This window comes from Molossus molossus, unplaced genomic scaffold (assembly GCF_014108415.1).
Source record: "Molossus molossus isolate mMolMol1 unplaced genomic scaffold, mMolMol1.p scaffold_m16_p_1, whole genome shotgun sequence".
NCBI classification, from domain to species: domain Eukaryota; kingdom Metazoa; phylum Chordata; class Mammalia; order Chiroptera; family Molossidae; genus Molossus; species Molossus molossus.
In genome coordinates this window covers 68,863,404-68,876,416 of record NW_023425344.1, presented here as the reverse complement: position 1 = coordinate 68,876,416, position 13,013 = coordinate 68,863,404, and the positions used below count along the sequence as shown (strand labels likewise).

The window sequence follows — 13,013 nt, the reverse complement described above, 5'->3', positions numbered from 1 at the left end:
ACTGATACATCACCTAAGGCAACAGAAACAAAGGAAAAAATGAACACATGGGACTACATCAAATTAAAAAGCTTCTGCACAGCAAAAGAAACACTCAGCAAAACGGAAAGGCAACCCACTGTATGGGAGAACATCATTGCCAATGATGTATCAGATAAGGGGTTAATTTCCAATATATACAGAGTGCTCATACAACTCAACAAAAGGAAAACAAAGAACCCAATTAAAAAATGGGCAGAGGAGCTGAATAGACACCTCTTCAAACAGGACATACAAATGGCCAAGAGACATATGAAGAAATGCTCAACATCACTAATCATCAGAGAGATGCAAATTAAAACAACAATGAGGTATCACCTACACCTGCCAGAATGGCCGCCATCAACAAATCATCAAACAAGTGTTGGCGAGGGTGTGGAGAAAAGGGGACTCTCATACACTGCTGCTGGGAATGCAGACTAGTGCAGCCACTATGGAAAACAATATGGTGTTACCTCAAAAAATTAAAAATTGAACTTCCATTTGATCCAGTGATCTTGCTTCTAGGAATATACTCTAAGAAGCCTGAAACACCAATCAGGAAGAATATATGTACCCCCATGTTCATAGCAGCACTACTTACAATAGCTAAGATCTGGAAACAGCCCAAATGTCCATCAGTAGACGAATGGATAAAAAAGCGGTGGTACATATACACAATGGAGTACTATGCAGCGGTAAGAAAGAAAGATCTCTTATCCTCTGAGACTACGTGGAGGGACCTGGAAAGTATTATCCTAAGTGAAATAAGCCAAGCAGAAAAAGACAAATACCACATGATCTCACTTTTATACAGAATATAATGAACATAACAGTCTGAGGAATATGGTAGACCCAGAAACATGGAAGTAGGGTACAGACTGACATCCCTCAGAAGAGGGGGTGGGGAGGGTTGGAAGAGATAAACCACAGAACTTATATGCATGTATAAATGACCAATGGACATGGACAACTAAGCCGGGGATGGGGCGGGGCTGGGGTGAGGAGGGGGGTGCCAATGGGGTAAAAAAGGAGAAATATCTGTAACAAAAAAATAAATAAATAATTTTAAAAAATAAATAAATAAATAAATAAACAAACTACTACTTCAGATCTGAGCATTTCACAGTATATAAATTATACTTTTTTTAAAAAGACCGCCTAAAATTATTATGGTTGTTTTTATTAGTTCTTATATTTTATGGATGCATGCTGAAATATTTACAGATGAAGAAGGTATATGTAATTCTTGGAATTTAGTATAAACTGGAGAGGAAGTAGTAATAAAAATTGGGAAGTGGGTGGGCATAGAGAATAAACATGATTAGCCATGCATTGAAAATGTTGGAAGTTTGGAGACATATGCAGGGAATTCTCTATTCTCTCTACTTTTGTATATGGTTGAGTATTTTCCATACTAAAAAGTTGAAAGAGAGGCATCATCTCATTACAAGAGAAAATTGAACAGAAGGAGGCCATAACTTGTTCAAGGTCTCAAAGCCAGGCAATAAATCAACTTTCAAGTTTAACCTTCTTCCTTGACTCCAATGAAACAAAACATGCGTGTTTTGGAAGGGCTACTTTTAAAAAGGGCAGGTCAATAATAGAAGGAATTATTTAAGCATATATGTACTTATTTCCTGTCCCTTTTGGTTTCAACGGGTTGTTTTGTAGATTTTAAATCTTACACTATTCAAATTTCCGACCCAAGTGAGTGCAAGGGTCAGAGAAAGCATCTCCCAACCCTGCCCCAAATAAACACACACACACAAAAAAAAAACAAAATAAAAACACAGCAACGACTGTTTTTCCTTCCACAGCTAAAAGCATCCTCCCAGGCAAAGAAAGCAAAGGCATTCTGTTAGAGGGAGGAGCTTGGTTCTCCATTCTGCAGTGATGCGGGAACAGCTGTTTCCCTCCAGCTCCGAAAGAGGTGCAAACGTGTCAGGCGCGATGATTGTCTGCAAACCTGCGTGTGCAGGTCTGTGTGTCTGCGTGGGGTTGGAGGGTGTCAGCCCTGAGGCAACCCCTGGTGGGAGTCAGAAAGCTGAGAGGTGTGCAGAACCTCGGTTTCAGAAGGGGCTGAAGAATAAACTGGATGTGACGGTCCAGGGAAATAAAACCACGCCGGATCTGTCTCCTCCACGCAGGCACTTGAGTGTGGAAAGTAAATCCCATTTCGAGAACGAAAAGCCTAAGGACCACTAGGTTTCGACGGCCCGGGAATGTTTATTTCTTGTTCAGCTGATGGGGAAACCTGTGCCTGGCAGTCCCTGATTGGAGGAACAGAAAATGGTGATAGTGGGGTGGAAAGAGGATTTGACCAGCCTCCTCCTGCCTCCTCAACCTGTAACTCTTCCTCACTAGACTCTTCTCCACCCGCGGGACCCTTTCAGGCTCAGGCAAGGTTAAGGGCAAAGAAAAATCTGGAGGACATTTGAGCAAAAGCATTCTTAACGTGGTGTCCTGCGAATCAAATTTCAGAGACCCAGGGAAACGAGCTCTGGGCGGTGCGGCTGGGAGCACCTCTCCGAGCCGCCTGCCTCCTCCAGCAGCTCCCCAAGAGATTGACTCTATCTTTGATGGTTGATCCCAGACCCCAAGTTGGCTCTGACGTGGGGGTACCCGTGAGGAGCCAGAAGCAGAGGCAGGGGAGGAGGGGCGATGGGAAAGATGTCAGCTTAGTCCTAACCGCTCGGGATCGCCACCAGAGTCCCCGTGATCCTGAACTGTAGGTGAAGCGCGGAACACCCCCACCTTTCCACCTCGCAGGATCCGGCGGGCCCCAGGAGTTGAGGTGCAGCCTTCCCCCCGCCCCCACCCAAGAAGAGGAGTGAAGTGCACGCGGCGCGGGGAGCAGCTGGCGAGGGGCGGGGAGTCGCGCTGACAAATCAGCCGCGGGGGCGGTGAGCCGAGGAGAAGGAGGAGGAACGAGAGGAGGAGGAGGAAGATCCCGACCAAGAGAAGGGGACCCGAGAAAGGGGGCGAGCGACCGAGCGCGGCGACGGGGGTGAGGTGTGTGCTGGCTTCAGAGCAGATCCGGGGCCCGAGCCTTGCCTTTGGCATCCTTCGCTTTCTCCCCGCCTTCCCTTCCGACCCGTCTCTTTCTCTGGGATCCTCTGGTGCTGGGGACAGGGAGTGGCAATTCGACGACAGGTTCTTGGGTTCGCCTCCCAGGACTCCAGCCTCTCATCTCTGGATTGTGCTGCCTGCAGCCTTCCCCGGGGACCGTCCCTCTCCAGGTGCCGCCTCTGCCTTCTGGGGCGCTCCTAATCCCCCCTCTTTCCATTTAATTACTAGTTGGGAATTGTTTAAATATTTTTAAGGGGGAAGGGGAAGTCGGACAGCTGAGGAGCGGAGGGACTCAGGTAGGCACCTGCGGTTCTAGAAGGGCGGCTGCGTAAATCCTGGAGAACACCTGGTGGGACAGGAGTGCTGGTGGCCGCCTGGCCGCGGTCGGGGGTGGGTGGCAGGTTGGCGCTGCCGGGAGGACGCGCTGTGTCTAGTCTCTCTCGGAACTGGGTACTCCTCCCTGCGGTGACCTGCTGAGAGTAAGTTGACCAGGCTTTCCCCCCGCTTCCGATATTTCCCTCTTCCAAAGACTGAGAGGTCGGGCTTCTTCGAGATAAGCTTTTCCCTGGGGGAGAGCTAGGCTGCTGGACGGAGCGTGAGCATCCAACTTTCTTACCTTAAATCCCCCAGAGTCCCTCTCGGTTCTCTTGGTAAAGTAAACAAGCTGTGCTTGGCAGATAATTAAATGCAAGTGCGGAGAGGGCAAGTCAACAGGTGGTAAGGGGTTAACAGGTGCGGGCGCGGGGTGGGGAGCGGGCTGTGCGCGCGCAGAGAACGCCCCCTCGGGTGGCAGGCGCCGGGCTGGAGACTGCGGGCGCGAGTGAACGGGCACCTGCTCTGGGCAGATAGCTGAGGGCCCCGTGGATGGTGGGGTTGATTGGAGCTAGTGCGGGTGGGCTCCCAGTTGGCCTGAGGTTCAGCCACACCCAGGGTGAGTAGTTCTCTTCCCCCCACCCCCCGGCCTCCTTGATCTGCTTATTAGACCTTTTCTGGAATTCATTTTCATTGTCCCTAACCCCAAACCTCCAGCTCCCTTTCTTTTCCTGTGATCTGTCTTTAAACGTACTTGTAACTTATACTGTCACCGTTTGGACCCTGGGAGTTGAAAGAAGGGTCCATCTTTTCATGCAACTCCACTTCGGAAATTCAGTGAGAACAGCTGAGATGATTCATCCTCATCCATGTTTAGGCGGCTACACTTGTACTAGCCAAGATGGATGGGGTATGCTCAATTTTTAATGCAAAAGATTAAAAAAGGCTGCTTTGTCCAGTGGTTGAATTAAGGGTGCACTTAAAAGAGCCTCACACGTTTGGGAGTTCTACTGTTCTTTCAGGGTGTTTCTAGTTTTGTTTTGTTTTATCCCAAAGTTCTCATTCAAAGTGTATTTTGTGTTCTCCAGTGTGGTGTAAAGGAATTCATTAGCCATGGATGTATTCATGAAAGGACTTTCAAAGGCCAAGGAGGGAGTCGTGGCTGCTGCCGAAAAAACCAAACAGGGTGTGGCAGAAGCAGCGGGAAAGACAAAAGAGGGTGTTCTCTATGTAGGTAGGTAAGCCCAAAGTGTCACTTTGATATGTATTTATGATTGATGAGTTAGGATGATTGATGCTGTAAATGCTGGTATTTCTCCCTTGATTCATTTTTGCATCATCACTTGTCAAAAGGATGGATTGAACCAGAGTTATGTGTGGGTAGGTGAATATGTATATTTGCGCTAATAGTAAAAAGTGAATGTAATCTTTTGGTTTTTTTATTTCAGATTATTGAATTTTGCAATAATACTGAAGACTTTTTTGTTTCTTTTGAAAAATGTACCTGTGCATAAAGGTCTATTTCAGAGGACTTTTTAAAATCAGTCTTTTAAAATATAATCAAGAATATTATAAGAATCAAAATTATTCATGGGCCTTTGGTTTCTTTTGTCATTATGAATAATATTCCTAATTTTAATTCTTTAAAAAAAATAAGACATTCATATAGTCCTGGGATACCTAAAAAAAAGAGATCTGAAAAGAAAAAGACAGAAAAGTCTTTGGTGGAGTGATTCCTTGAGACCACTTGACAAGCTAGGGACTAAGAGCTCAAGAAAGTACTTGAGGGCTGCTACTAATGTCTCAAAGACATTTATATATTTCACTTATCAGACGATACACAACATAAGTAATGAAATTGATGCTTATCATTTCTACCTTTTCCTAAATTCCCACCTTGGAGTATTCATGAAGACCTTGACTCTCTTTTTCTTATCGTAAACTTTATTAGGTTGGGTGTTATTTTACAAACTTCAGATTCTTTGGGGAAGGACTAGACATGCACAAATATATACACACTCATCCACAGGGACACACATGCATCCACCCACCCCCCATACACACATGCCCACACTCATGCATTGCTCATTCCACATCCCCTCTTTCTCCTCTGCTCCTCTGAGCTCCTCCACATTCTCTGGTGGCCCCTGTAGCAGCAGTAGCCACAGGATGAGCAGAAAGGTGAGCATAAGTATACTGAATGGTGTAAGGTACTGTGCCTATGTCCGTGGGGTGAAAGAAAGCTATTCTGTCTCTCCAACATAGACGGGCTGGAGAAAAGATATTCTTAGGATGATTTTTTAATAGTTTTAATTAATTAATTTTTTTGTTATATACATTTCTCCTTTTTGCCCCATTGACACCCTCCTCCCCACTCCTGTCCTCCTTTGCAGTATTGTTTTCTATGTCCATTGGTTATGCTTATATGTGTATAAGTTCTTTAGTTTATCTCCCCCCAACCCTCACCCCAAGGTTTGTCAGTCTGATCCCTATTTCTATGTCTCTGGGTCTATTTTGTTCATCAGTTTGTTTTGTTCATTATATTCCACAAATAAGTGAGATCATGTGATATTTGTCTTTCTGTAATTGGCTTATTTCACTTAGCATAATGCTCTCCAGGTCCCTCCATGTCATCTCAAAGGATAAGAGATCTTTCTTTCTTATAGCTGCCTAGTATTCCATTGTGTATATGTACCACAGCTTTTTTTATCCACTCATCTATTAATGGACACTTGGGCTATTTTCAGATCTTAGCTATTGTAAATAGTGCTGCTATGAACATAAGGGTGCATGTATTCTTTCTGATTGATGTTTCAGGCTTCTTAGGATATATTCCTAGAAATGGTATCACTGGGTCAAAGGGCAGTTCAATTTTTAATTTTTTGAGGAAACACCATATTGTTTTCCATAAAAATGATTTTTATGAATGCTTCTCATAGTGTTTTTTCTCACTGTTCATAGACTCTTTTATTGGTTGATCTTAACACAAATCTTTAGTTTTCTTTCTCAATCTTAAAAATTTTTCAGAAAATCATTGAATTAAAGTGTTACAAGAGAACACAATTGATGTTAATGTCAAGTTCTTTCTTGTGAAGTGTAAATTATATCTTTTTAGATGGAAGTTTGAATACTGAATCAATGACATGCAGATACTCAATATCTTTATATTTGTCCTCAGTTTTCCAAGTTACGCAAGTACATGCTACACAAATATTCTTTGATTTCAGTTGCTTTATAACTAACTTAAAAGGATTTTTAAATAGTAATAACATTTACTTGATTAGTTTGTAGTCAGTCCAGAAACTTCTGAATATTAAATTAATACATTTGTTCTTTTCTAGGTAATAAACATCTGGAAAACATTTTCTAGGTCATCTGGAAAACTTATTTGTTTTCATTGTTAATTTTGAGTTTGGATAAATAAAAAATTTATTTTCAGAGATTAATTCTGTTAATCACATGAGATTATTATAAAAAATTGTAATTTGTTTACATGTCACATTTAAAAATCATCATCAATGTCTGTTATGGTATTTAGCATATAGTATGTTCTATAAGTTATTTATTAGTTACATTCTGATGTCGAATTAAAAATTGAACTCAAACACAGGATTTAGGATCAGAAATGACCACGAGAAGACACAGTGGTATAGTGCAATTCTTGGCAAACTTTTTTTGTAAAGGGTTACATAAAAAATACTTTAGGCCATAGTGTCTCTGTCTCAACTACTCAGTTCTGTTGTCATGTAAATGAAGCCACAGACAATAATTAATGTCACTGTGTTCCAGTAAAACTTTATTCTTACCAAAATAGGTGGTGAGTTAGTATAGCTCATAGGCTGTAGTTTGCTGACTCCTGGTAAAGTAGAGAGAATATAAATTTTGTCAGACAAACCTTAATTCTAGTCCAGACTACACCACTTATTTATTATCTTTAGGATACAGGGAAAGTTACTTACCATTTCTCAGTACCACTTCCCTCATTTGCAAACATGCAATTTAGACAAACGCAACTACCTTGCAGTTTTTGTGGGAATGTCATAATAAAACAGAACATATGAACAACAAAGCATACTTTAAAAAACAACATGATTATTTAGAGCAGTTTTAGGTTCACAGCAAAATGGAGAAAAAGGAGCAGAGGTTTCCTATGTACCCCTTGATTTTACACATACATAGCCTCTCACAATATCAACATCCCTCACCAGAGTGGTCCATGTGTTACAATTAATAAACCTATATTGACATAGCATTGTTACCCAGAGTCCATAGTTCACCTTAGGGTTCATTTTTGGTGTTGTATATTATATAGGTTTGGACAAATGTATAATGACATATATCTATCATTATACTATCATACAGAGTAGTTTCAATGCCCCGGAAATCCTCTGTGCTCTGTTCATCCTCTCCCCAGCCCCTGGCAACCGCTAATTTTTGTACTGTCTCCATAGTTTTTCCTTTTCTAGAAGGTCATATATTTGAAATCATATAATATGTAGCCTGTTCAAATTGGCTTGTTTCACTTAGTAATATGCATTTAAGTTTCTTCCATGTTTTTTCATGGGCTATCAGTTCATTTTTTTCTAGCATTGAGTAATATTCTATTGTCTGAACATACCACAGTTAAGCCATTCACCTACTGAAGGACATCTTGGTTACTTCCAAGTTTGGGTGCTTGTGAATAAAGCTGCTATGAACATCCATGTGCAGATTTTTGTGTGGACATAAGTCTTCAGTTCCTTTGGGTAAATTGTCAAGGAGCATGATCGCTGGATCATATAATTAGAATATACTTAGTTTTGTAAGGAGGTTCCAAACTGTATTCCAAAGAGTCTGTCCCTTTTACATTCCCACTCGCAGCGAATGAGAGTCCCTGTTGCTTCACATGCCCCCAGCATTTGGTGTTTTATTTTGGCCATTCTAATACGTGTATACAGGTAACTCATTGCTCTTCTAATTTGCATTTCCCTGATGATACTTGATGTGGAAAATCTTTTCATATACTTATTTGCCATCTGTCATATTCTTTGGTGAGGTAGGTGTCTGTTCAGGTTTTTTTTGGCCTGGTTTTAAATTGGGTAATTGGTGGGGTTTTTGTTGTTGTTGTTGAGTTTTAAGAGTTCTTTCACATTTTAGGTAACAATCTATTTTCAGATGTATCTTTTATAAAATGTATGTTTTTTATTGATTTTTTTAGAGAGAGAGAAAGGTAGAGAGAGGTAGAAACATCAGTATGAGAGAAAAACATCGATCGGCTGTCTCCTGCCTCCTACACGCCTCCTACTGGGGATTAAGCCTGCAACCCCAGCATGTGCCCTGACTGGGAATCGAACTGGGACCTCTCAGTCCATGGGATGCTGCTCACTCCACTGAGCCACACCGGCTGGGCCATTTTCAAATGTATATTTTTCAAACATTTTCTTGTAGCCTGTAGCTTGTTTTCTGACTTTCTTTTCCAGGGCAGATTTTTTTTTTTTACATTTATCTTCAGACAGAGCCAGAGGGAGATAGGGGGGAAGAGAGAGAACATTAATGTTAAAGAGACATACTGAGTGGTCGCCATCCACATGACCCCAACCAGGGATGGGGACAAACTGCAACCGAGGTATGTGCCCCTAGTGGGAATCGAACCCAGGACTCTCTGGTTTGCAGGCCAATGCTCTAACCACTGAGCCAAACTGGCCAGGGCTTTAATAAAATCTAATTGATTCTTTCTTTCATGAATCATGCCTTACCCAAGGTGACGGAGGTTTTTTCCTATGTTATATTCTTGGAGTTTTATAGTTTTGAATCTTATATTTAGGGCTATAATACATTTTGACGTTTTTGTTGTTGTTTTTGCAAAAGGTATCAAGTATGTGTCTAGATTTTGTTTTGTTTTTTTGTACATAAATTTTTAGTTGTTCCAGAACCATTTGTTGAAAGGTTTACCTTTGCTCCATTATACTGTCTTCATTACTTTGTCAAAAATCAGTTGACTGTATTTATGTTGTTCTCTTTAGGGGCTCTCTGTTTCATTGATCTATTTTTCTTTTTTCTTTTGCTGATACCACACTCTAGCTTTATAGTATATCTTAAAGCTAGATAGTCTCAGTCCTCTGACTTTGTTCTTCTTCAGTATTGTATTGGCTATTCTGGGCCTTTTGCCTTTCCACACAGTTTTTAAAATTTGTTCCTCAGTATCACATACTAACTTGGTGAGATTTTCATTGAGACGGAATTGAACTATAAATCAACTTGGGAAGAACTGACAGTATCGAGTATCCTATTGATGGCCACAGAATATCTGTTTATTTAGTTCTTTGATTTTGTTCATCAGACCTTATATAGATCTTATATATATTCTATTAAATTTATGCCCAATAACTTAATTTTCTTTTGGTACTAATGTAATGCCATTGTGTTTTTAATTTCAAATTTCTCTTGTTCATTGTTAGTGTATAGGAAAATAATTGACTTTTGTTTGTTAACCTTGTATATCCTACAACCTTGCCATAATCAGTTATTCGTCCCAGGAGGTTTTTCATTTGTTTGTTTGTTTTTTTCTTTTGGGTTTTCTACATAGACTATTATATTATTTGAAAATGAATACAGTTTTTTCTTCCTTCCCAATCTGCATACTTTTTATTTTATTGTCTTACTGCATTAGCTTGGACTTCCAGGATGATGTTGAAAGGGATTGGTGAGGAAGGGGTATCCTTGCATTATTCCTGATCTCAGTAGGGAAGCTGCTAGTTTGTTACCATGAAATATAATTTCAGCTACAAGTTTTTTGTAAATATTCTTTATCAAGTTAAGGAAATTACCCTCTATTCCTAGTTTACTGGAAAATTTTATCATATTCATCATGAATTTTGAATTTTGTCAAATACTATTTTTCATCTATTGATCTGATTGTGTAATTTGTCTTTTTCGTCCATGGATGTGATGAGTTGCTTTAATTTTCATGTTTTGAACCAGCCTTGCATACCTGGAATTAATTCTACTAGGTCATAGTGTTTGATTCTTTTTATATGTTGTTAGATTTGATTCACTAATATTTTGTTGAGGATTTTTATAAAGCACACATTTATATGTAGGAGCCATGGTTATTATCAAATAAATTCTCCAACAGAAATAATTACTTTGTCAACATATATTTTTAAATTTTTTTATTTAAGTATGTTTTTATCGATTTTTTTTTTTTTTTTTTTTTTTTAGGTAGGAAGGGAAAGAGAGATAGAAACATCAATGTGAGAGAGAAACATCAATTGGCTGCCTCCTGCACATCCCCTACTGGGGATTGAGCCCACAACCTGGGCATGTGACCCGACCGAGAATTGAACTGGGACCTGTCAGTCCATGGGACAGTGCTCAGTCCACTGAGCCACACTGAAGGGGCTCAACATGTTTTCTTTTATATTTTTTTAATTAAAAAATATTTTTTTATTTATTGATTTTAGAGAGAGAGGAATGGAGAGGGAGGGAGAGATAGAAACATCGATGAGAGAGAACATTGATTGGCTACTTCCTTCATGTCTCCCACTGGGGATTTGGCCCACAACCTGGGCATGTTGAATGGACAACCTCTTGGTGCATGGGTTGATGCTCAACCACTGAACCATACTGGCCAGGCTCAACATCTTTTCTTTTATATTTTTATACTTCATTACAAAACCTATTATTAATAACTAGTTTGAGAAATTGGAAGTGACTAAAGAAAATGTTCTAATTTCACTGTGGCTGAGCAAATTTGACACACTTTTCATAAACCTCATGAGAAAAGTAGGCTTTTTTCTTGAACCACAGCATAGTTGAGTTCTTGCAATTACGAGGCATTACTTCGAACCTTTTTCATTCTGTAGTTTTGTGTAGTCATGAGGGATAAGAAGGGACTGTGTAGGCTATGGAACTATTAGTTCTGGTGTCCCTTCAACTTCTATATTTCTCTAGTCACATAGCCACTTGGCACCTATTTTGTAGCAGTATCTTTTTAAATTATAGGCTACTCATCAATTAAAGGTTTTTAATTACATACTAATAAATAATGGACAGCAAACAACAGGTTATTTGTTTGATAAGAATCAATCTTATCAAGATTCTTATTTATATTTGATTAAGCATACATTCCATGATTTAGCCAAAGGTCAAATTCTCGGGTACTACTGAGGAAAACAGTAAAGACTACAGACCAACTGTAAAACATTTCTTTCTACTAGCCATTTAGTCATTTCTTAAAATATGGTTGCAAGGGGTAGCAGGTGCGTAGTGATAAGAAATATTCTCTCAAATACAGGCTATTTTCACTTAACACAGTTTCAGGATACATGAATTCAGTCACCACAGTTAATTCAATAACACCAGTCCCTAACAACAGAGTTCAGATTTCTGTTACCACAACACAAGACTGTGAGTGATTGCATGAAGTATCAACTTCTCTTAGCTCTTCAACCCACAGATCACTACATGCACAACAGAAACCCATTCTGATACATGACCAAATCATGTTGCTTTTTTCCAAGTCTGTTGGTGATTGATTGGTCACTGCACATCTGCTATTCAGTTCACATAAACAGCAAAGCCTGTGGTCATGTTGCTGCTCCCAGTGAAAAATTCATGTAACAATTTACAAAAATGCATAATTGAAAGAGGAAATTGGCTCGAAATGATGAAAGTGCGGCAACGAAAGTGAAAAATGCTGGAAGTAAAATTTGATTCTAACATAAATTTATTGAGGGATGAAATAGCTGACAGTGGGAATATTGACATTGCCACAATTCAGGAGACACTAGATGTGCAACCAGAGAAACTTCCTGACGGTGACTGTTACCATACGCGCAGACGTGGTTATGATGAGTAAGGTGAAGATGCCCCAGAGGAAGGGGTGCCACAAACACCTCACTTTAAAAGAACAGTCAGAGATGGATCATGACATTAAAAGTATAAAGGGTAACATTTTAGAAACAGACCCAAATTTACAGTTACCAATTTTCTAAAGCTTAGAAAAGATGTTGCTCTATACGGGAAGTTATACAATGAGAACAAGAATAAAAGCAGTGTTTAAACTAGTTATGTTTTTTATAAAGAAATAAAACACTTTGTTCTCAATGTTTTAAATTAGAGTTTACTAAGTAAATACTAGTTTTACTATTATTTTTTTAAATCCTCACCCAAAGATATTTTTACATTTGTCTTCAGACAGAGCAGGAGGGGGGAAAAGAGAGAGAGAGAGAGAAACATTGATGTGAGAGAGACACATTGATCGGTTGCCACCCGCACGACCCCAACTGGGACCAGGGACCAACTGCAACCAAGGTACTTGCCCTTGGCCAGAATGGAACCTGGGACTCCCTGGTCTGTGAGCTGACACTCTAATCGCTGAGCCAAACTGGCCAGGGCTAGTTTTACTAACCTTTCATTCCCCTGTACATTTATAAATCACTAAGAGGGTTTTTAATGTTTTGAGAAAAAAATATTAAAGGTCATGGAACAATGGAAATTTTTATCACTGATGAATTGTAATTTTCATCTTGAGTATTAAGATCAGGTTCCACAACTTGAACTCAGCTTGTACATAGTCATTTCATGATCCCATGATACTGTTCAAAGTGAACATTGCCTGCAAAATACAT

At 39.9% G+C, this 13,013-nt stretch overlaps 1 protein-coding gene and 1 long non-coding RNA gene across 11 annotated transcripts in view; one reads left to right on the top strand and one right to left on the bottom strand.

Moving 5' to 3' along the window:
* Nucleotides 1–1,296: 1,296 nt before the first annotated feature.
* On the bottom strand, nt 1,297–3,789 carry LOC118631480. Its single transcript, XR_004959888.1, has 3 exons — nt 3,707–3,789; nt 3,395–3,563; nt 1,297–2,291 (listed from the first exon to the last, which is right to left on the bottom strand). It is a non-coding gene; the product is annotated as an uncharacterized LOC118631480 (long non-coding RNA).
* Nucleotides 2,905–13,013, top strand: part of SNCA (synuclein alpha) — a 111,111-nt gene continuing 101,002 nt past the window's right edge. For 4 of the 10 annotated variants that reach the window (XM_036258761.1, XM_036257988.1, XM_036255008.1 and 1 more), the window contains exons 1-2: nt 2,905–3,033; nt 4,491–4,636. In XM_036258761.1, coding sequence (XP_036114654.1) covers nt 4,516–4,636 — 121 coding nt within the window. In that variant the 5' untranslated portion in view covers nt 2,905–3,033; nt 4,491–4,515. Of the gene's footprint in view, nt 3,034–3,891; nt 4,022–4,166; nt 4,313–4,490; nt 4,637–13,013 lie in introns of those variants that run through there. The other 6 variants (XM_036260236.1, XM_036261721.1, XM_036260945.1 and 3 more) reach the window with 4 other exon arrangements.